Below are 25,625 nucleotides of genomic sequence, written 5' to 3'. Positions count from 1 at the left end.
TTGGAAATAATTTACATTTCATTGCGGAGACTCTGTTCTGAGACTAATGCAATTTCTGAGTGTTGAATTTGAGGGTTGTTTTGTATAAAAAGTATACAAAAAGTGTGTAGCTCTTCCTGAGAGCTAAAAATAAACAAAATTCCCATTTTCCCCAAAATTTCTCATCAGCATTCTGTCACTGCTAATGCAATTTTTATGCACTTTTCTGGCCGGCAATCGCATCAATAATTTGGGTGACAGAAATAATAAGCAAACAAATAAAACGTGGTGTAGCAGCCTTCTTTGGCCTCTTGTCAAAGTCAATTAGAGTCCTCAGGTAATGACCCTATTTGCATTGTAAAGCCAAGCCCTTGTGTGAAAGGGCTAATGGGGCCACTACCTGAGGAGATTAATTGAAAGTGACATTAACTTGAACTCTACTCTTACATCCCCCCCCCCCCCCCCCCCCCCCCCCCCCACTCGCACAGCCCTCTGAAAGATCATCTCATCTTATTTTTAATGTCGTGCCACAAGTCTAAACAGCGATTGGGACAAGGTACACATGTCCATATTGAGAGTGCCGCCTTATCCTTAAGAAAACTGCATGATTTTAGGTTTTACAAATATAAATGCAAAATAATGTATTTACAAAAAATTTAGGCCCACATGCTTTATGTACTTCTGTATTTAACAATTTAGCAACAAACTTTAAGATAAACTGCGTTATTACGTGACAATCACAAACAGTATTGTGTTTATAATCCATTATGACACAAACCATAATGCAACAATGTGTCATTTTCTGATATTCTCATGATTCTAAAAATTGCACACAGATGCTGACAGTTATTGTATCTGTATAATTATCTTTAATGACTCACAACACAATATCCTAAAGATATCAAAATGAATCGACATCTAGGTAATGAGGGCTATTATGGATCTTATGGCACGTGCAGTTACAATTTCTGAAAAGAAGCATTGATGTTCCATCTGGAAAAAAAACAGGTGAATAAAGAGAAGTGTCAGACATTACTGGCACCCCCTTTTGTCCTGTCTAATTAGTCATATTATATGTAATTATAATATGGTTATAATCTTATCAGTATACAACTCTCACGTATACCGCCAACATGAAAACGAAAAACACAAAACACCATGAAATGAACCCATCTGCTTTTTTTCTCATGAAGCAACAGCAAAAAGCTGCAGTGTGTTCTTGTGTCTGAGGGCAGGCAACTTTCATTTTCTGAGTGAAAGAGTTGTATCCCACCCAATTGAGCAGGAAGAAGGGATGGATGGATGGATACGAGGCTTGTCAAAGGAGGCGGCTGCCGCCACACTGTAATTTATTTAATATTGTAAGAGAAATGACCTTGAGATCAGAGAAGTACTGAATTTCTCCCCAGACGGCAAACAGAAACAATGGAGCCGTCCTAATTGTGACATTACAATCCAGCACACAGTGAGCGATCAGAGGGGGATTGATTAGAGGAGTGGAAAGGTGGACGACTTTGTGAAAAGGTCACTGCATACTCTACCTGGAGTTTTTAATATTTTCAACCCTCTGCCTCCTCTGTGAATGTGGAATAAAGTGAAAGAAAGAAAGAAAAAGTACAACTCCTGTGTGATTACAGACTTTCTGGACAGTGATATTTTCCCCAACACATTAGTGAAATAAGATGGTAATTTCCTGGGGCCAGGGTGTATCCAGGCAGAAAATAATAAAAGGAAATATATAGAGAATGGAACGGGGGGGGGGGGGGGGTGTTCTTCCTCTCTGCTCCTCCAGCAGGGGGCTGACGTGGAGGTTAATTGAGGGGTTAACAGGGGGTGGTGTCGGCTGAAGGTCAGACTGCTGTTCCAGCCAGCAGGAGGTCCCTGATCCCTGATGACCTAATTGAGTGTTGTTGGCCATGTTTCTATGTTAGTGCTAACGCTGCTGCCAGGTGAGCACCCTCTCTAATAGAGAAAGGACCAGAGGAGGACCAGCACAGAGCCGAGAAGGGCCAGAGGGGAGAGGTTACAGATGTGGCAATCATGAAACTCACACTTTCTGCTGCACCGCTGCCAAATCCAAAAATTTAAAAGAGAAAATACAAACCGGCGTTCAGAACACACAAGTCTACCATTAGAGACAACTCTGATATTATAATATTATTCAAGATTAAAATGTCTGCAACCAGTTGCTGCAATAATAATGCATGTTGAGTAATGGCAACCAGAACTAGAGACAGTATAAATATAAAGGAGACAGTTAAGGATGTAATAATATGAACACACAAAACCAGCCGCTGCAAAACTATTAATTAGAGACCAATAACAGAAGTAGGGGGAAATGGCAACATATTAAAAATTATTTTCAATATTGATCTGCTGAAAATCTTCTTGATTAATCAATTAACCATCAGAAAATAGTGAAAAATGCCCATTATAATTGTGAAAAATACCCATTATAATTTTGCCATAGTTCAAGCAGATGTATTCAAATGTCTTGTTTTATTGGACCAACAGTCCAAACATACTGAGTTTACTATCACATAACAACGAAAAGCAAGATATCCTCAAATTTGAAAAGACTGAACCAGCAAGCTGAAGTTGATACCTTAGAAATGGAATGTACATGGAAAAAAAGACATTTTCATGTGACAACAGTGTCTTTTGTGGGAGGAGGAGGAGTCCAAAACACAAAATGTAAATTACAACATATATGTCTAGACGCAAGAAAAACAAGACTCCATATTCAATGAGAAGAAAGGCTTGATCATGTTTCCCGTGGTGCTACCCGAGTGGACTGAAAGGAGAGTTTGCTAGTCTAACACCTGGAACATGATGAAGAAATAAATGACAGCCACAAAATGTGCGCAAAACAATAATCATCCATTTTTGGTAATGTTTTTATTTTTTTTTTAAATCTATTCTCTTTCAGATTGACACAAAACTAATAAAACGAGTTGTGAACTCCAAGTTGAGTAATGATGCATTGAGATGAAATTGAGAAAGATCAAGTGTAGACACAATAAAACAAAAATAAAACATACAACAGTATAGTATAATAGGACATAGACTGTAGCTACACGTATACACTTTCTTTTTAGATGAACTCTTCACATTATCTATATAGTGTTTTCTTGACACTCTTTAGCCCGTAACAAACTTGTGGCATGAGTTAGTCATAAACATGAAAATGAGGTTTACTTTCTGCACATTATCTGCTGCAGAGGTGCCCATCCAACCTTTTTATACACAATAACAGTGCGCCATTAAGACAGGCTATACATGACAGCACATTATCTTTGTTGGCGTTTGGGACATTTTTTTGTTACCATTTAGCAAGCAGTGCTAATGAGGGCCAGCGTTAAGTATCATCACTTAAACAACATCAAAGCGTATCTCTGAGACAAGAAAATGACTCCACTGGTGATTCACTACAAACTCATCTTGAGATACACAGAATTAAGGAACAGAAAAAAAGGAGAAGAAAACTGCCTTTACCCTGCATTAGTTTACCATTTCAACATGACAGTTCATGATTCCTTTTTTGTATTGTGAGTCACTGGGCTTGATACTCGAAAGCCGCTTATATGGCAACCAGGGTCACCGTTTTTTAATTCCTTATCACATCCCTCATGAACAGAGTGCAGTTCAAAAAGTCATACTTACACAGTATGTATGTAATATAGCATCACAGAAAAGACTTGTACCATATGTAGCTGACAAAGCCTAATCTAAACGTTAGAAGAAGACTCATAGAAATAAAAGACATAAGCTGTACACATTGTTCATCTTAACGTTGCAGAGACCTGTACAGTGAGCTGGTCAGAATGTATTGTATTAAAAATGTGAGTAACTGCATTGTATTTCCAGTAAACCCAAGGCTTAAAATACTGCCAAATCAGGATAGAGATGAGATTCTTTGGCACAACATGTTTTCATAGACCTTCCAGCACTTTGTAAGATTTAGCAATCAGCAATTTTGTGCAGTTTTTCTGTAATAATAGGCCTCTTCAATAAAAAAAAGTGCTTGAAATGGAAAAAGTAAAAAACAGGCACATTCTTTACCTTTTGTTTTAGAAAGTGGTAGATGATGTGATGTCCTGATTCACCTTTCATATTTCACCAGTTTCAACTGTTCTACAGTGCTACAGTAGATCCGTGTAAATGAAAGTCTGTGTTACAAAACTACAGATTGCAACTAAGAATGTGGAAGTGTCACATAAACCTTTTACAGTGTTGTACAGTAAGACTGCAACCTCAGTTTTTCTGCATAAAAAACACATGTATTGAAAAGTAAAACAGAGTAAATGTAATCATTTTGTTTAGTGTACACACGTTGGTCATCAAAATGACTTAAAGAGTCAAGATTAGATACAATTAGACAGCATTCCTGATGTAACTATAAAATCTTTAAGGCAGTCTGTGATAATACTTCTTATGCAAAGAATAGAATACTTAACAGAAATGATTTACTATACACTGCAGATTTAACTGACATGTTCATATATCTGGAGTTACTTCTAGCCCCTGTTGAGCTGGTTTTGATGGAGAAGCCCAGTGTCAAAATACATCTTTCAAAGCATGCTTTACTCAACCACACTATACTAATGCACACACACACACACACACACACACACACACACACACACACACGCGTTCCCTCTATGTCTGTTTCTGAATTCAAAGTGACAGCAGCAGCCGTTTCCTTCCATTCTTCCATCCAGAGTCCAGTTATCCCCCGCAGAGACACCCGGGTCCACACCAGTACAGGCCTCCCTATGTCGGGAAGCAGATGCCACAGCACTCCATACAGATTTCCAGGCAATCTGAGGACTCGCAGCATGCATCCATGATGCCACAGTCCATGTCACAGGGGCAGTTGCAGTCATCGCCCAGGTCGTCGCTGCAGCAGCAGCAGCAGCAAGCCTCTGATGTGCATGCGCCGCATGAGGCCTGTGCCACCACCATGTTGCAAAGTGTCAGGAACTCACAGAACAGACAGGCCAAGATGCAGTGGACGCAGCAATCTGGGGCAGCATCAAACCAGCCAGGGTGACAAGTTGTGAAGCAAAATAAATGTGTGAATAAAGTAAATCATCAATCAAAAAAAACAAGCACAGACATAAAACACACAAATATACAAACTAAAAAAAATCCATCTGTAATAAAATTAACTAAATTAGTGCCTATTAATGAAAACAGTGCAGAGCAGAGTGAGTGAGTGAGGACTTGCATGCTCGGCAGGCTGACAGGTGGAACAGAGTAGGTATGTGGTAAAAGAGTGAGGGCTAACTAGGCAGGGGGGCTACAGGAAATAAGAGAAATTCAAAGAAATGAATTCCTCTCCTGCAGTTTTGATTAACGGACTGTTAAATAATTGTAGCATTATCATGCAAACTGCTAGGTTGATCACACAAAGATGATTAGCAAAGTCCAAGAGTCTCTTCCAGTAAATAGGTGGATTAATGCTGGCAATGCTCACACCTCTGATTAACATTTAACCTCTTCACAGACCCTCTTTAAATAGCTGGTGTTTCAGCTTGTTGTTTCACAGCAATAAAGAGTTCCCCTTTAAATTACCAATACGCCCATTAACCACCACAAATCTGTTTCTGAATGTCTGAATGAGGTGCATTAAAATGCTTCGGTGTTGAATAGTTCATTAAAAGAACGAATAAAAAGTTTACATAGAAACTTCCACTGACACAGTATGCTAATAATGCCATGCACAGTAGTGTAGAATGTAGAGTCCCAGAGTTCTCTTCCCAAATTCTTTGACTCCGATGAGAAAAAGCCATTACATAAAACACGAGCTTTATACAGAGGTGTTATATACAGTCATTTAATCAAATCAGTCACTTTATAAAAGCTGATGTTACTTTTTCCTTTTTCCTCTTCATGTGCAATGTAGGATACAATAAAGCAAAACCAAAAAAGGTTAGCACAGAAGGTGAGGTTAAATACGTAGATTGTTTGTGCATAGGTCACAGATAAACCGCTGCACAAATAAGAGATAAATGTACACAATTTATGTTGTCATCAATCAAGCTGCTCCACACCAGAACTTCTGTAGTTGTATCTAAGTCACTAAATCATACTAAATATAATTCAGTAAGTACGCCTGGCATACATTCCTTGCAGCCGTCTCCTTTTTGAACCAAGGCCAGTGCAGCGCCACTGCTTTGGAGTGTTAAAAAGACATGATGTGGATGTATGCAGAAAAAGAGCATTACAAACAGGGCACATTTGCATAACTTTCATCAGCCCATCTTGAGCTGTCAGAAGGGGCTGTTACTGATTGGGTTAGAGGGAAAGCGAAAGGAGCAGAGTGTGGAGGACGGCATGGGAAGGCAAGCTGTGGACCGCTGGATGCTCATGTTTGATTAATCAAAGTAGAGGGGGGTTTTTTTCTTCCTATTTTTGCGGTGCTCAGGGCTGCAGAGCTGACCAGAAGCACTAGCTGACTGTGATACAAACAAGATAGAGAAGGGAACTTGAAACGAGCAAGTGTGTGCGCACGTGTGTGTGTGTCTGTGAAGGTGCCTGAAGTTTGAATGCATCTTATTATCCTTATCTGAGGCCATAACACTGGCAGTGCTGGAAGATGCATGAGAATAAATCCTTCACTACTGAACATCTGATGTGGACATGCAGTAAATTGCTGTTGGGCAGATTGTGGATTTGTTTCATGCTGGCATCCGCTGCAGTGTACTGCCATCTGAGTGCTACAAAATGCCAATGAGAACAATAAACGCTGCCTGGCCACAGCTCCATGCACAAAACCTCAAAGTTCAGCCTAACAAACTTTGAAGGACCCAGAGGGTATAGCCATGCCAGCATTCAGAATGTGAATACGATATAAACACAGTACATAGGCATTAAGCAGCGGCCGGCCATCTCAGCTATTCACTTGGATGTATAATTCAACACCAGCGATTAGTCTGGATCTTAGAGAAGCCAGTAAGAAAGAAGGGAACGGGGGGGGGTCGTATACTGTACACAAGAGAGCTGGACGCGAGGCACATCTCCATGAAAACAGAGAGAGACAGACAGAAAGGCAGACAGAGACACAGAGTGAAACCAACCAACAGACAGACAGAACAGCACACACTGACACTGCTCCTGTTTAATGTCAGTGAGCAGCGATGAAGCCCAGAGTTTGCAGGGCCAAAAACAGCGTCCGGCGCCTCTGAGGAAATAGTTTGAGACATCTGGAAAGCTAACATCAAAAAAAAGGGAGCGGCATGACACAAAACAAGCTGGATGGGCCTCAGAGCAGCAAGCTGTGCAAAACATTCAAACTCACAAAGAGAGAGAGAGGGCAAAATGGCTAGACAGACAAAGATAAAGAGAGAGAGATTGATCAGAAAAAGCCTTGGTGGCCATGGGAATGCACAGAAGGCACACATGGGTAAAGAGGCCAGAGGATGTGGGCTGGATAGTGGAGGTCCACAACATGCACTTTAAAGCAGGAGTGTTTATAATGCATGACTGAGGGAAAAGTCAAAGCAAGAGGACTAGCGCTTACACAACACACACACAAACACATGGAGGTTTATAGCTTAGGCAAAGACTGTGCTTGTGGCCATGGCCCTAAATCTCTAAATGAGGCTAAAGCAGCTTGGAGACTGTAACTGATTACACACAATTAACAAAAACACAAACTGGATGACAAGAGTTGAGACAACCCACCCTGCTGAACAAAGGCAGTGTGGTAAATGACTCCTCAGAAGCTGCGGTGTTATCACAGATTGGCTACGGTGCCAACGGCATGTGCCAAGAAACACAGGCAGCTGAAGAATCCCCAGAGCTAGCTCCTGCTAGTTTACGCCTTTTATTTCCTGTGTTCAGGGGGCTGTTTAGGAGGCTAATTTCACAGGCAAACAGATTATGTTAATCCGTGTAAACATTCAAACACCACAGCTTGACTGTTTTCCAGGGGGAAATAAATAGTTAAGAGCGAACATATTGATTCTGAGAGCTCTCGCATCTGCAAATAAGCAACACAAAAGCCATAATGAGACAGACTTGTTTTATTTTTTATTTTTTCTTCTGTTCTTTACCAATTAAGTTGTTGAAAACATGACGTGTCTGGGATATCTCTGGTGGATGCATCCCACCTTTACTTGCGAGGTGTTGTGGATGTGTGCGTGTGCTTTCTTGTTTTGTTCACCTGCATCTCGATCTGATGCATATTTCAAGTGAAGCACCATCAAATAAAGATCCAACTGCCCACTTTTCTCCTTCATTTAAACTTGTATCTCAACCTGGCCATTGTAAATCTTTTAATAACACATAACGCATTTTATTTATCATCTTCACCTTGGAGTAAAAGCCCACATAAAACAGCAAAGGATGTTAGATGGATGAATAGGTAGGAACCCTCTCCTTTAAGACTAAACGCCCATATTGTCCATGCTACAGAACACGGAAAGAACACATGCATGTTCACAAACACACGCACAGCCACAGACTACAGTAGTTGAGGTGTAGGAGGAGGGATGCGACAGGACCCTGCTAATGAGGGCCAGGGTGGTGCTGACGGGTTGTAGGGAGAGCCAGAAAGGGCCCAGAGAGGTGTGAGGGGCCATGAGGGGCCCAAAGAAGGTTGGTCACGACTTTTAATAGGCACCCCAGTGCTCTCAGGCCTTGTTAGAGGGTCACACCTATCTCCCCAATAGAAAGGGACCAGCCAACTGCCTTCATTACTGGACTCACCTCGGCCTTGCACCTGACAAAGTGACGGCTTCCCTGTGTGGCAAACGGACTCTCTGACTTGTTGTTAAAGAAAATAAAAGCCACATGAGCGGGATAAGCTGTCATTTGCTTGACGGGAGTGATAAATATGAGAGGTCATGCACTCCCATCATTAAAAGGTGAGAGAAGGTAAGAATTTGTTATCAATATCTTATATGGTATTATTTCAGGACTGCCTCCTTCAACAGAATAGGTCCTTCAATGGAGAAATCACTTTAATGGTGATTGTTTGATGGTGTATCATCTCACTGTGTGACTGCATAGTAAGGATGACTTGTATCAGGTGTTATTGCCTCTTATTCTGATCAGGTTAGACATGACTGCATTTCTGTCATTTCATTTTTAACTACTTAAATCTACCAATTCAAGTATTTTAAGGCCATGGTATAATGAGTGGTGTGTTCTTATTTGACAAAAATAAATATGTAACAACATTTATGATTAATCATCAATAGTTTCAAGTGTTTTAATGGAGTGCAATTAGATGTTTGGAGCATAGTTTGTTACAATAAACTGAATGTGTCACAATACAAATAATTAAAAAAAAAGAGACATGCTATTACAGAGGGATTTAATTAATGACCAACAGAAGATGGGATACAGAAAGAGGCATGCAAGCAAACAAGTCAGAACAGTTAGTATGAGTATCAATATTGTGTGTAGATACTCACCCTCTGGTAAAGGATGTTTCTGTGACCCTGTGGAACTGCCTTTGCTGCGTCGGCTGCTGTCACTGTTGACTGACAAGCTGGACCTCAATTTCCTCTGCATCCTCTGCGACACAGGCGTGGACGGCTGCTTCCTGGGCTGCTCTGTCGTCGCGGTCGCCACTGTTCTTGTGCCAGGGCCTGACCCACCCGTGGCACCCATGCTGATGCTGGCACCACAGGAGCATGTGCGCGTGGCCCCAGCCCCGCCGATGCCAGGGTGGATTCCGTTGCCGTTACTCAGCGCGGGCGTGCCAGTGCTGTTTTGGCGAAAGCCATTTTGGTCGGCAGCCTCCGAGGGCACTGGCTGGGACTCAGATTGAGGTTGAGCTGGAGGGAGACATCAAAAAGGATTTAGTTTTCATGTTTGGTAAAGACTTGGGTGTGCAATTTCAGGACAATTACTTAAATAAGTGTTTAAGGACAGTTTCCCTGGAATATTTCCAGCTTTCTTGCATTTATTCAGCTGAAGAAACTGCAAGCTAGGAGTCTTAATGCAAGACAATCAATTAAAACTGAGTATTCAAATAAAACAGCTGTCTACTTATTCAAACATACATGTTTGATGTGAATCTAGAGAACAAAACACTACCAAACATTAAAATACAAAAGCATCAAAAGGAAGTAGTGGTTTACTTTAATAACTTACTTAGTATTTGTAGTGTCGATTTCACATGGAAGACAAAGACGTGTGGATTCCTTTTACTCTTATGGTAGTAAATGCGTGATAACACTGTAACTTTATTTTAACTGAAGAGAACTGCACTTTCTGCACCTTGCGCTTCATATCTTTTACTCATATATAAAGTCGCTGTAGCATGTGATGTTCAATCTTGCAAACCGAATACAATAATGGAGACACAGCACTCTCAGCTAAAAAATTCTCAGCAAATCTTGCCACCAATCTTTCCTAACATGATAATATCGATCATACGGCAAACATCTCAACCCAGAATGACAGGGAAGAAGCGGAGAGATATACAAGCCTCATATGTGACAGGTTCACAAAAGCCACTGCTGTAGGCAGACAAGACATTTATGGGAGCAGTACCCAGGTGAGTTGAGACAGTGTGCAAGAGATTAATGCAGTAAAAAGAGAAAGAGAGTCTGTGATACTGTGCATATACAAAATAGCTGCTGTCTGCAACAGTAATGATCTCCTTTCCTCTGAAAGCTCGGAGATGGCCTCAACTAGTCTTTCTAAGTGTATGTATGACAGCCACAGAAAGTCAGGAGACAGCGACCTGTCTGATAAGAAAGAAGGCGAAGGATGTGAGTGAGCAAAGGAGGAGGCATTTTACTGAGAGGAACACATTTTACTGAGGGGAACACCTGCACATTCAGCTCTACTGGGAGTTACTCCTGCATTACCTTCCCTACACATCAGTGCCACTGTGCATGTGCAGTCAGTTCACGGTTAACTTGAGAGTTTGTGAATTATTCATCTCTTTTTAAGTATGTCTGTGTGAACTATACTTTTTTTATACTTTTTTTGTATTCTATACTTTCTGTATATACATTGAATATATGGTATCTTCACCACCAACTTCTGTCTTATTTAGCAGCTGTGTAACACAAGCTGAGGAAAATCCTCTGGAGCTCTGTTTAAGTGTTTTGCAGCTGTCCAAAAATCAACAAATTTTCCAAAGTGGATGCACACTTAATATTGAACTTGGTAATTTCTTTCCATCACTATTTTCTTTCTGTCAGCTCACCAACAAGTGCAATTACGGTTAACAAGAGAGGGAGAGAGTGTGGGAATCGGGCCTCGCGCTTTTTAACAACACATCACCCTGGGAGAGGCCGGACGTGAATGTGGATGTAAAACAAAGCAATTAAATACACACACTGGGTTTTTGCCTTCTCCTCATTCAGGCTCCTGCATGCTGCTTCGATAAACAAATATAGACTTTAGGGATCAGGATTCCATGCAATTTGAATTAGACAACTGGGTAGCACCCGATAGAATTCATTATTCAGTGATTTAAGACCAGGTTGATGGATTTTCTTCTCCAAAAGACAAAAGCCTTGCGGCCTGCCCATGACAATGTGGGGGGAGACTGAAGCTTGCTAACAAGGAGACTGAGAGAAGGCTATGTATGTTGTTTTTCTTCAGTTTTACCCCTGACAGCTGTAATTTGCTATGTTTCCCCCTCCATTTTAATAAATGCACCTTTTTTCACCAGTCTTTTCCTTTAATGCTTAGAAAACCATTATTATAAAGAAAGCTAGGAACACACACACACACACACACACACACACACACACACACACACACCATTGTAGGGTTTTCTACATATCAACACAGTTGCCTTTCCAGGAAGATTTTCTGTTACAAATTAAATCTCTAACTTGTGAAAGTGGCATCCCATTATAGTGATCTAGTTGCGCAAATGTTACTTTGAGCCAGTTGAGGTAGGCCTAAGTCAGCTCACTTACTGTTGTAATAAACAAACCAAAAGTTAGCTTTCAGAAAGCTGTGACATTTTTCTAGATATTTTAACTTGCAGAACTGGCAGAATTCCAAAATGAAAACCAGGAAGCCAACTCTTCTTATCACACTGCCGGTGACTTCTCACATTATTTGATTCCTCAGATATAGCTACATGTTTTGACTGGTACACACAAAAAGCACCGGCTGACATTAATGGGGCTGACAGGGGAAATCCTCCTTAGCTAACGATTAACTTTTCCAAGTTCATTTGCAAAGACCCCATACAAACATACCACAACTCACAGCTAACATTGCAGTTGTGAGTATTGTCAACACAACACAGCAATCTCCCGTCTAGAGGATGACAGTTCCTTAACAAATCAATCACCCATAGTATCTTGCAGAATAATAACAGTCGTTTTCCCCATTTAGGTTACACAAACTAGCCACAACGAGCCCACACACACACATGAACACACGTTCATGCACAAAAAGGCCAAAGTAGACTTGGAGGCATAATTACCTTTCCTTTTGAGGAAGTCAAGCTTTCAATTTACCAAAGTAAAAATAGTTATTAAGAAACCACCACATAAAACCCAGAGTACATAAGCAGGGACTCAGGTTTCTTGCAAAGCCCTAAAAAGTGGTTCAAGTCTGCAGAGAAGTGTGCTTCAGTGGCAGGTTTCTGGAGAGTCGCAGTCTTATTTTTATCCTGATGAGCATGGTGACTAAGATGAATGGACACAATGGAGTAATATTCATATTCATTGATCATGATAATGATGATGCTGTCAACTGTGGCAATGACAGAATTGTACAATCACCATGAAACAAATGAAGACATAATGAGAGAAAGCAGAAATACAGTAAGTCCTGTTGAAATTGTGCTACGCTGGTAAGCTACGGCATCAGAAAATTTCACTGTACATGCAGTGCAGTGAAAAAATTTTTAATATGCTCTGACTACATGATAAAGAGCATTTGGTTGTTCAGTATCCAACTACATACAATTCGGGGTGGGGGGTGGGGGGGGATGTACCAAACAGCCATTGTGCATTTTTGCATTGTATTAGTCAATCTAAATTAATTAGACTGAGAACTTTCCTTATTATAGACATTTTAGAAACAAGCAAACAACTGTTATGAGCTTTTATTATGGGTTTACACAAGAATGGACTTGATAGTTTCAAGGAATTTTTTTAACATAAAGATTAATTCTGCATCTGTTAATAAACCCTGACAGAGCAACATAGACACACTGCTACAGAATTGTTCCTATAGCACTGCAGGAAACACAACCTGCATCAAAATTTGATATAAACAAGTTTCTTTTTAAATCATACGAGTTGTGCAGTTGCCACAAGCTTGTAGAGAAGAGTAGGTGTCCTGAGATAACTGAATGTACACTACCTGACAGGCTGCATTAAAACAACATGTTTTGGGGGAAGAACTGGACACACACACACACACACACTCACTTCAAATTGGACTTATAACTCCCTATTTCTAGCACATCAACAACTGTTGAGAGTGTACATTTGTAGTTGAATAAAACATGGTATTCCCCTACACACGCTGTCACACACATCACAGGGGAAACTAGGGGGTGAGTGGTTCTTGACTGTCTAAGCAGCATCCCAATTTGGTCCCAGTTACTAGTAGCTGACAGCCTCAAATATCAGGGGAGCATTTTTAAAAGGCCAGTGTTTGATGGATTCATGAAGAACACACAAATATAATTGCCATTTGTCACCAAGTCTTCAGTGCCTGCGCCACACAGGGACCGAACACCGGAGTGCCTGGAGAGCGCTGGAGCTGCGCCAGAGCTGTGCGGGGGATAGCTCTGTATGTAAAACTGAGTATATAAACACCTTCGTTTTTGTCACAGAAAATAGGTCCTGCAGGAGGGAGCTGGAAATTGCACCCAAAAGACAGAAGAAAGAAGAAGAGTATATATGTGTGTCACAAGCCTACTGGATCTCTCTCTCTCTCGCTCGTTCTCTCATACACACACACACACACACACGCAGAAGCAGACCTACCAGGAAGGAATATGCATGCATGTCAACTGAAACAGAGCTGCATAAACAAGAATTCTAAAACAGTCGGAACATGAAAATATAACACAGAGGTCAAACAGGGCAGTATGGAGATTCTCATTTGCACACGGCTATGCCGAGAGTCGCAGGTAAGGCAACAACCACACAGGCTGTGTTTCTAAAGCTCAGTCCTTTTTAATATTAATGCCCCTGAGACAGAGAGAAAGAGGGAGAAGAGAGACGATGTGGTGTTTGCCTAGGCTTATTAGAATGCCCATCATAGAGAGCATACAGTTATTCAAATGTCACATCATGTCAGCCAAATAAACACCACAATCCAGATCTTGTATTTATCCCCTAATAGCCATTATTACACAATGCTATGAGTTTGTGAGTTAACACTAAATGGAATATGAGAGCAGAAGAGGCACCTTTATTTTTTTATGGGTCCTAAACAGCAACGGGCAGAATACATTGGGACAGTTAGCTCTGAAATGCTAATTCTAGTGTTTTGTTTATCTTTTTGTGCCTTGTATTAGAAAAACATGTATATTTTCTGCTCAGCTGGCCATGTACCTGCATGATTGAAATGCTAATTTGTAAATGTGCAATGACCTAGCCACACTCCTCTTACCACCACCATCCCCTCCTCTCTCTCTGCCAAAACAGCCTGAGGTATCATCTCTCCTCCTAACAAACAGCAGCGTGTGGAACAGCCCCTGTCTTTCAATCCAAAGGGATATATTTTCTCATTAGAAATTATACATCTTCCCTGTCCATATTTATAGACGCAAAACCAGGGGAATTATACTGCAGAGAGAGTGAGAGGGACAGAGAGAGAGAGGAAAATAGTACAATGAATGTTATTACAAAGGGCTCTGATTGAAATTTTCCTTGGGCATATCAAAGCCTCGTTTACCGTTTGACCTTCCAAACTCCTGCACAAGGACTTTCTTTATTGTCTAGAAGGACGCATTGGAAGTGACTCGAGGATCATCGTTCAAGTGTCCCTGCACAACAAAATCCACTAACTTTGATTAGCATCAATATAATGCAGATATCGGCAGTGTGAAATAAGAGCAAATTGGCGAAGTCAACTGGCAACCAAGAACTAGCGTTTGATTCAAAAACTAGATCCCTGTTGTGTAAAGATGTAGGTGTCATGCAGACTCTGTGGTCTTGTCTCAAGCGTTTACACAGAGTGGATGGCAACCTGACAAAGGCTAACAGAAATGTCACTTGTTCCAACAGATATGAAAAAAAATTCAGTCTGGACATCACACAGCAATCTTGGGCCTGTCAGTTCATACACACGCACACAATGTTTCGTATTTATCCAAGATAAAGTGATGATGATGGCGGCGGCACGGATGGTGATGACCGCTGAGGATGGCTAAATTATCTGCTCTGATATTGGATCCTCATCGGTAAAAGTGACATGCTCTGTATGTGTGTGTGGGTGTGTTATGGTAACCTGCAACAGAACCCTATTAGCTGTCTTCACCTGTCAAGGCTGATCATATTGTGTAGCATCTCATTTAAGCAGGAAACATCAGATTTTTATCCCATTCCAGGACAGTCAGTCTACATTGCTCAGCTCGTTTTCAATGGTGACACACTTATTTTCCACCCTGTTTTAATTCTCTGTGACAGTCATTCAAATTTGGCTCCTCCAACCTGCTGAAGGGGAAGTGACACGTGAAGACAAGACAGAGCTTAATATTATTTCCAACCCCCCGCCACAGCCTCCACCCAACAAAGAGAGTAGCAGGGCGTTGGGGATTTACTAATTTCAAATTTTGCTGCTGATTGAGTGGAAAAAATAACCCCCTCGGACCTTGTTCTGCTTAATTACATTTTACAGTAGCAAAGGCAACTTGAAAGACAAGAGCTTGATTTGACTACATGAACCTCTCAGCGCACTCAGTGCATGAGGCTGGGTAAAGTGTGTGTGCGTGCGTGTGTGCTGGGAAGAAGAGTTGGTGGTGGGGGAGAAGGGGGTCATCAATTATCCTTTGATTTCAAAACGGAACATTTTCCCAGATTAATATGTCTGACTGCTATCTAAATCATTGAAACTCCCAATGAGATGCCATTTTCTCTTACATGAATCTTGTTGAGGGGAAGTCATTCACACTCAACAGTCTCCCCCCACCCCCCACCCCCACCCCCAAGATCCGACCACAGAAGTCTCGAGTCTCTCCACTGTTGTGTGGAATTTGGCATGGTGCTAATTTGAGTGCTACTAATGTAGCAGAACGCAAGACATCAAGGAGCGTTCAAATCCTTACAACCTGGCTGCTGCGAGAGACACTAAATGGTGCCTTATTCTCTTCCTTTCCTCATTTCTGAGATGAATTTGTACGAGCCTGTTTCTGCATTAAGCTTTGTCAAACGCCTTTTATTCCCGCTCATCTGTTTCTTACTATTCGAGAGGGGAGAAAGAGTGGAGTATAAAGACAACCGAATGTGAGAATGCAGTATCTTTAAAAAGCTGCACATCTTGCACGGATTTAGGCTTTACACAGCTAGCTACCACAATTTCTAGAAAGATCAATTATGACGTGACTCAGAGCAGGCCTGAGGGAGCTGCCAGGCTCCATACTCCAAAAACGTGCTCCACCCTCTCCTCGCTGACGACTCAAAACAAAAACGGAGCAACAGAGAGTGAACGGGAGGGGAAGATGGGGGAGGGAAGGAGGGGGATGGGGGTATTTTCAGCTTCAGTTACATCGATGACTCCAATATTCCACCAGCTTCAAAATCTCCTTGCTGAAGTAGAAGTTCCACAGGAAACTCACTTGTTTGAAATTCAACAGCAGGCGCGCAGACATGCACATGCGCAATTTCATACACATGCTAAACGGTCGCCATAGAGTCAGCCACACACATTGAATAAATACAGTGTGTATCTGCAGCAGATCCACTACACATTCACTAGAGTCAGAGATGAGGATCTGGCAGCAGCGCTACCACTCCCTAAAAGCCTAAATACAACTGAGGTCTGTCTCTGGGTCAGAGAGGGGATAGGCAGTCTATCAAAATACTCTCACACCTAGTTCCTTTATTTGCTCAGTATCAATCTCAGCATTAACCCTCTGCTAATGGGACAGCTGTGGGTCAGCGCCTCGCATCTTCGGGATGCCAATCAAGGCCTTAAGCTGAGAGATCAGCCTTTGGGACAGAGGTGCTCGTCTGCCTCTGAGTGGCTTTTTAAACATGGAGACGCCTGTATCGATTTTAGCTCTAGCCTGTGTGTGTGGGGGGGGGACAGCTGTGGCTGTCTGTGTGTCTGGACGGGAGCTATCCCCTGGTCCCCGGTCACCCTCCACTGATCAGGGGGCCTGACAGAATGACCTAGCAGAGAGGCACTGAACCTGCAAACACGAAGGGGGCAAGAAGCTGGAAGCTCGAGGGGTCGGAGCTGGTGGGGGCAACATCAGCAGAGATCTCAGTAATAGAAAAGGGTTTTAACCTTAATGTTAGAGTCAAAACCCTGTTAGAGGCCAAGTAATCCCCCCTGCACTGCTCTCATTTGAACTGGCTGATTTTTCTCTCTCCCTCTCTACGAGTGGCTTGTGAGAGGCGCTGACACCATCATGTGTGGCCTTGGTTAGGGAGGTGGTAAACATGACCCGAACAGTCCACCTACCTTACCTGTGCTAAACAGATAAAACATGGTAGAAAAGAAAAAAGGAGGAGCTATGCTTATAGCATGTTGTGTTTAACAGTAGTAGTTTCACTTGACAACATTTATTTGACGGCTTGGTTACTACTTACTTTGCAGATTTAGATTTGACATAAAAGGCATATAAATGATACATTGTTAAAGATTAATCTAACCAACAATATACAAAGAAGTTAAAAGTTGAACCACCTCCACTAACTACAATATTAAATGGCCCTGTCCATGTAATTATATACATCTGTACTTTGGATGCAGGACTTATTATATAGAGACTTTTCTTGAGTAGTTGCTACTTTGATTCAAGTAAAAGATCTGAGTATTTCTTCCACCACTGTAGATACGTGCTGCACAAAAACCATTTAGACACAAAGGTCAATTGGTGTTAAGACGAATCAAACTGTAAAAGGTTATTCTTAATATCCACATAATTCTCTGCAATAAAGAAAAAGAAAAACAATCACAATCCATATATGTTGCCTTGTATCTAACATAAGCACTTAAAGAATGCAGTCCATGAATTGAGATATGCATATCTAATCATTTGGCTCAAGTATTTTGAATATCTTTTTTTTTTTTTTAAATGAACAGTGAATAGGCTCGGGCACTTCGGGTAAAATATGCTAATTAGCACACTTGAAATTTCCCATATGAAATCTATCTGCACCAAGACAATGAGAAAATAATTACAACAGAGGTAGAATTACAATGGCCATTTTAATCAACCCCTACACTAGCATTTCACCCTATTTATACAGTTTTTGATTCCATGACCCACTGGTAAGTAATCACTTGAAAATTACGGTTTAGTTTATAATAGGCCTTTGCTTTAGACACATTATTTCTGCGGAGACAGGGCTCTGAGTATTACAATAAAGATATGAATCTTGCAACAACAATCACCACGCACTTCCTATAGCTGAAAAAAAAAAACATTCTAGGAAAAGAAAACTGGTATGAGGTTAAAAAGTCTTTAAATAGTAACTTTGGAATATACATAAGGTAAAGTGTGACATTCTGAGAATGTTGATTCAACACTTGGCCAGCAAAACAGCACTGTTGATAAAAATGACCATGAGGAGGCACTTGCCCTTTATCTTAGCCTATCTCCGCCCTTTATCGTAGGCTAACTCCGCCAAGTGTCTAGTATCATAACGCTTTATAGTTTTGTATATAAATCTTAATTGTTGCACTGTCAAGGAATCTTTCCTTGCAAGAGAGTTGCAAGCACGAGACACTCTCCGTTGAACAATATCTTTTACTGCATTTATTAGGGGTCACAAATTCACTTCCGAAAGGTCAATTTCGCGCACCTTGAAAGTGTGCCACTAAAGAGCCCAATCAGGGATTCACACAAAGGCCACACTAATGTCTTTCTTTAAAAAAAGAAGGAGTCATGTTATTTGACCTTCCTTTCTCACTACAGAATTTCACTCAGATAAAAAAAAACAGACCTCTTCTTTTAAAGCTAGTAAGGTCATCTTTATCTACCACAAAAGCATTTTTTTTACGTATTTTACAATCTGGTGAATAATGTGACGATTAAACTGCTAAAACTGGTGCTGGGTGGCAGCAATTTATTCTGAGGCAGGGGCTGGAGAGCCGAGGCCCTGTTTGCAGGAGATATCAGCTGCATGAAAACCCAGAACGGTCTCTTGAGGAATGTCTGTCTCCCCCACAAGATTCTCCCTCCTCCCCCAGGATGGCAGAGCCACAGACGAACCGTTCGCTGACAACGGATTTACAGGAAGGACAGAATTGTACTTTATTTTTGTCTAACAAGCCACAGTGGATAGCAATCTTGGAAAGCACCACACTTTTTTAGTCTATGTGAATTTATGTTAATTCAGTTTGTAATAATAATTTAATCTTTTAGATCACACTTAACAATTAAGCGTGTAGAAAGTTCTCCTGAAAATGCCGGCTGTGCTCCATTACGAACAGTTTTAAATTAATACGGGGCTGCTGCCATGTTTACTTTCCTGTTTTAAGGGGACCCGCTGGTTAAAAAGACATCTTGTCAAAACAATGTTATCATAACTGAAATAGGATCTGTGTTGTTATTACAACATCACAATAGGCTTCCTCTTGTTGTGAAAAGTCACCGTCCACATACTGTACACAAGCTTTAAATGGGACATCAGGGGGAAAAAACCAGCATGGCCAGGATGTAGGCAAGCAGATGATTTCTTATTGATTTCCTGTTTCTGCAGTGAAGAGGGCTCTCAATTACTCGTGCCAACGAGCAATCTGATCAGTCACCTCAACAAACAAAACCACAGCGAGATTATGACACAAATAGGTTAACTTCAGCCCCCCTAAATTTAAGAACTTCCAACTTTGATCTAACCACAAACAGACACGAGTACATTAAAGTCTCAAAAAGATTATCATAGTACAAATTTGGGGGTTCGCCTTTATTTGACATTGACAAGATTTGATTTTTTTGTTCTCATAACTCTCTCAAAAGAGAAGCAACATATCTTCCTCCCACTGAAATTCCCTGTGTGTGTGTGTGTGTGTGTGTATGTGTGTGTGTACGTACAAGAGACATGTGTGGATGTTGGGGGGTTGACATCAATTACAACGCAAAACTGTTGTCACAGGGGCTTATCTGCTGAGATGAAAGAAAAGCATGCCTCCCTCCAGGAGTGCAATACTCCACACACCTGCCAAGCTAGAAAGACCTCTTGACAGAAAATCTTTTTTTTTTGCAACTGAATCTCTTTTCTTCGCTGATTCAGTAAACAAGCCACTGGCAAGTCATTAAGCTTAATACAAAAAAAGGCAGGAAAAGGCGCCCTGGAAAAGTTAACAACCTAGAAACAAAAGAACTGTTGTGTCAAATGCAAACACAATTCTTATTATAGCTAGGCACTTACATGGATGGAAGCAACCAGCTGCTATTAGCCTTTGCTGACACATCTCACTCTTCTTAAGAACAATGAAACACACACAAAGCTTTTAGCCGGTTTCCTTTTGTGACTTGCAATCCATAGCTCAGTATAAAGTCATTTTTCTGAGTGCATGTAGACTTAATTAGACCTGCTAATAACTCAAGCTAGGGCTGGGCTGGCCCTTAAATAATATATATTAATATTTTTAGGCTGTGCCACGATATAAGATATATATCTCAATATAGATCTTGTAGAATATGATGCACTGCTCTAGAGAAAATTACCCAACAGTAAATAAGGTAGTTATAATTAGCTCAACCTTAAGGATCCATTGCAGTAAAATGCAACACACATTAATGCAGTAACATTAATCCCGAAACATCATGCATAATAGTAAAACGCACGTACTCCACAATGACTACTTTAAATTTTGCTATAATACTTGCATTCTTTCCAGGTGTGTGAGGGGTAGTTATGTTGCTTCAGTCAGCCATAAAGTGTGTAGATGAGCTCAGGTTACAGTATAATAGTTACAGAAAGGCTGTGAAAATAAATAAAAAGGCCCTGTTAATGTAACATTACTACAACGTCTTTTAGGTTCTTCACAGCAGAGTTGGTCCAGACAGTGAAAAGCTGGCTAGTTAGTCAATTCTAGTCAATTAAAAGAGCCTATAATAGTTTCAGTGTTGGAAGCCGGCTGGGAGAAATTAGAGCAATCAGATGACTGATCGTGTTTTCTCTTGGGATTTTTTTCCGCCACAGCGAAAACATCACAGGAACTCAAAGCTGCTAACTAGTTTGCTTTTCATCGTTGGCTGACTAAAGTAACTACCTCTCATCAGCGACCAGCGGAAACACTGAAAAAGTAAGAATATAAAAATATGGTCATCTGCTATATTGCATTAATTAACATTCAAATATATTTGATATATCGCCCAACCCTAACTCATGTGGTTCAATGCCAAATAACTGTTTTGTAAAACATCCCTGTGTCAAGACACATAAAACAATGTGATATAGGTTTTCAAACATATAAAATTTGATTATAAAGATGCAGAAAGGAGAAAACCATCATTTTAAAATCTAAAACATATGTTATTGGTTTAGTAGATTATTGGTAGGAGCAATATACCCTTGCAATGTTGTCTTAGCTGAAACCTGGACACTGAAGACCCTGTTCAACAGAAAAATGCCTCTAGCAGCTGGAATAATTCTTCTCCAATAGGTAAATGTTTGGTAGGGGGAAAAACGTTGTGGCTAAGATGCAATCAGTGTGTTAAAACAGCCAGTGCCAGAACCACAAACAGGATTTCCCCATTTCCAAAACACTGACCTGAGGGCTGGAAGGAGGAGCAAAAATGGAGGAACTAGCCAAGTCTTGGTCATTATGGCAGAGTGACAGAGCACGCAGGTTACCACTTGCCAAGAGACCTCTGTACCATCTTGATATTTTAATTGGAACACTGAAGCTAATATTTTAGTTGTCCAAATGACCCTGCTTGGTGCATGTAACTGACATAATAACAGCTACTCTTGACAGTTTGAGCGTTTGCATAAAAAAGGATGAAATTATAACCATTTATATGTTAAATGAGACACTGCTAAACACATACTGCAGTTAATCTTAACCATCTGACTGAGCAAGCAAAATATGTTAATAATTTTCACTCCCTCAAATTAAACGGCTCATTGTTGTTTATCATTAAAAATAACACCAAGATATCCTGCTTCCCACCCACAGCTTTCCCAGGTCGTTAAAACTTACTTCTTACAGGCTCGCAATAATTAGGCTTCTCCCTGGTCACATGACTTTGTCCCTCGGTGGCTGGTTTCCTGGGAGACTGTGTTCTTCCTGATGATTCACTGTCACAAGCATCTAGGGTCACAAGCATTAAATATTAAAACATGGTTAAAGAAGGAAAACCTGTTGCACGCAAAGTTTAGCAGCAAGATATGCTGCATAGTGACGAACAGAAAGAGTTTCAGTTGTTTAATTGATTATTATCCTAGTACAAGCTCAACTGTTCTAAATTAATGTGCATTACAGCCATACCTCCAAAACAGATGTAAACCTTTACTGCAGGGTCAGTCACAGTGGGCAAAATATCAGGCACAACTGGATGAGCCAGTGGTGCAGAGTCTGCTCTGCCTATTTTTGCCAGAAAAAACACAGGCTGCTGGCAAATGGTTGCACAACATGGTGGGGCGGTTCAGGTAAAGGCCTTGCCAGAGCTCTGGATCTCATTTTCTCTCCTTCTGTTCCCGGGTGTGTTCTACCTGCCAAGCCTCTTTTTACTGCCATAAAGCCTGCATTCATCTAAATAGGAAAAAGTATGTGGGCAAAAACTCCAGGCCTGATAGCTGTGCAAAAGCACAAGAGACAGCGCCACTCATCTCTCTAAGCCGCGTCTTCTGGCTTCTTGACTTCGAGACTCGCTGACGCTTCACTCACTGCACACTGCTGCTTTGTTCAGTAAATAAACTTTTCACAATGACTTTATTCACTGGTTTGGTGCCAGATGCCTGCTCATAGCCCACAGTTTTTCTCATAGCGGAAACATCTTCTATCTGGAGCCACTTTTGCTGGGATTCTAAAGAAAAACCAGGGGAGAATGATTCAGCAAAAGCTAGCAATCATGTTTACCAAAGCTTGATGCATTTGTTCCACTGCTATAACACTTTGTAAGCAGTGATGGATGGGGGAATGGAACGGATGGACGCAGGCCAGCAGCCCTAGATAGATATGGCACATATCTCAGCTTGGAGTGGCTGTATGGTAGCGGCAGTTGCGTTAGCAGCAGTACGGTGTGATGCATCGCAGTATTTAGTGATCACAGTTAGAAATAAATTGGTCTATTCTCAGTACATCCACAGTCCCCTGAGACAGGAAATCCAGTCTTAACTGCGAGCGCCTTTGAAGGTCCAGCGAAAATCCATTCGCAATCCAGCAGCCCCAGTGATTGCTTACTTTGTCCTACTTTGCTATTTTTTGACAGTGCCATAATGATGCTTGGTATAAATAGGATGGTTAACGGTTCATTGCTTGTTTGAAGAAAAATGAAAAAGGGGGTGTGGGGGTAAGCTTATTTTACATGTGATAATCTTAGGGGCAACTAGAAAGTTAATTAAAAACTATAATTGGCTGTGGTTGCTGTTAATAGTCACCAGGGCGTTTCTTCAGACTTTATTGAGGAAAAAAGCAAAAACATTATCAAGGCTTAACACTGGAGTACAGATACTGAAGTATACCAAAAGTCACATGAATATAGTTTGAGAAGACAAGGCTGATATTGTCCCAAGCAGTCTGATATGCCCCAGTAATCTGTTAAGGCATTCACTGGCTAATTTTCTACGTGTGGTTTTTCTCTTGTATTCTCCCACGTTTGACCACGCAAGCAACATGAATTCTTGACGCAGTGTGTCACTGATATTTATATCTCAGTTTCACTGCCAGTACACTAGCAGGGTAGACAGGGGAAAAAAGATCTTTATAAACATTCACAAGAGAGAACTTCATGTACACATGAGCTGTGCATTATATAGCAGGGACTCCTAAATGTTTGCAAGTCATAGAGGGCTTAAAAAGACACATTTTTGGGTTGTGGACCACAGGAATCTGGGTGACAGACCCAATGATGTTGTTCGATGTGCAGAGGCAGACATACCTACACTTTGGGAGGGTTTTTTTTCTCACTGTCCTACCATTTAATGAAGTTAAATGACATGGCTCCCCAGATCCCACTTTGGTAACCTGAATTCTACTTTTATTTCCCATGCTACTGATTTCTGGCCTGTCCCATGTGCCCTTACCTTGTGAGTCTGACAACAGGGGACTGGTCTCTTGCTGAGGACCATTCCCTGGCCCTGCCGGCCCACCCGGAGGAAAGACGGTCTCCTTGGACATGAGACAGTCGTCTTTTAGGGACACACTCAGCAGCAGAAGTTCCTCCCTTTCCTCAGCCCTCAGCGCTGTGAAAACCAACGTCTCATCATCAGCACAGGATTGAAGACACAAAGCCACACCGTGTAGGTCATTACTCAACTTCAGAAAGTCGTCTGCCTATTCACACACCGAGAAAGTGACGCGAGCTGCAGTGAAACTAGTGGAAATTTCCCTTCCCTCGCTTTTTACATAAACTTACTGAAAGACTCTATATGCAACCCATTTGTTCACACACTCCGACTATCAAATCGCGATGGAGGCTAGCTAAAGCGGACATATTGTTTATGACGCATAACGTTAATAACTTACCTTTCAAACATGACAACTCCCTCGCTTTAAATCAGAGTTATTCCCATCCTTCCTTCCTCCAACTCTTTCCCCGAAACGTTGGGAAGAAAAGAAGAAACCGGGTGAAAGAGAAACTTAACGTCCAAAAACTTTTTCGGTAACTTTAGTTGCCAGTATGTCCTAGTCCCACTTTATCAAGACGTTGTTGACATGTAAAAAATATCAATAATAGTCCTCGCGACGCCTTCGACGTTCAGTGGCGGTAGTTTACTGGGGAAAGTCTAAAACATTTTCATCATATCCGGATTCCTGCAGTACAGCCAGTGAAGCCACTCGTCTCTTACTTTGGCGGCAGAGAAGAGAACAAAGCCCTCCCTGAACATGTGTCCCCAAAAATAAAGTTAGGGAAAATTCTATTAAAAAATTATATCACCTTTTGCGTTGTACACATTAAAGTATGTAGGCGCTGTATTTTAAAAAAAATCGAACAAAACTGCTACTGATGGCAATACAACTGATGGGGGGGGGGGGTTATAAAAAAAAACAAGTTTGCCACATCAAATAAATCACTGGTGATCATTCAAATTGTTATTCAGGGAAACGTCTACAGGCTTTTATTGTTACGAAAATAATTAATTTAAAAGCAGCACTATGATTTATAACCCTATTTTGGGGGCCCTGGAGATCATGGGTCCTCTTTAATAGCTAAAAACACACTGCTAACATTATTTTATCAGCTTGATACTTCATGTCTTTTTTTTCTACTTTTATTAGAATGGCTTATAAACATCACAAACTGAACTGATGACATGTTTCAAAAGCTCACAGAGAATGTCACATTACTTCTGTTTGGCAATCTAAGATACACCAGCTGTAAAACATGCATCTGTGATCATGTT

General features: G+C 41.1%; 1 protein-coding gene across 1 annotated transcript; it reads right to left on the bottom strand.

Moving 5' to 3' along the window:
* Positions 1–2,858: 2,858 nt before the first annotated feature.
* Positions 2,859–25,046, bottom strand: mdfic (MyoD family inhibitor domain containing). The gene is made up of 5 exons (XM_038738788.1): positions 24,748–25,046; positions 24,306–24,464; positions 22,261–22,371; positions 9,405–9,770; positions 2,859–5,003 (listed from the first exon to the last, which is right to left on the bottom strand). Exons 2-5 carry the CDS (start codon positions 24,397–24,399, stop codon positions 4,753–4,755), a joined length of 822 nt encoding a protein of 273 aa, XP_038594716.1. The 5' UTR covers positions 24,400–24,464; positions 24,748–25,046; the 3' UTR covers positions 2,859–4,752.
* Between the last annotated feature and the right edge of the window lie 579 nt (positions 25,047–25,625).

Source organism: Micropterus salmoides, unplaced genomic scaffold (genome assembly GCF_014851395.1).
Source record: "Micropterus salmoides isolate LMB-PRFRI ecotype aquatic unplaced genomic scaffold, ASM1485139v1 Ms_hic_scaffold_23, whole genome shotgun sequence".
NCBI lineage: Eukaryota > Metazoa > Chordata > Actinopteri > Centrarchiformes > Centrarchidae > Micropterus > Micropterus salmoides.
The sequence above is the reverse complement of the archived record's forward strand: the minus strand, read 5'-3'. Positions and strand labels throughout refer to the sequence as shown.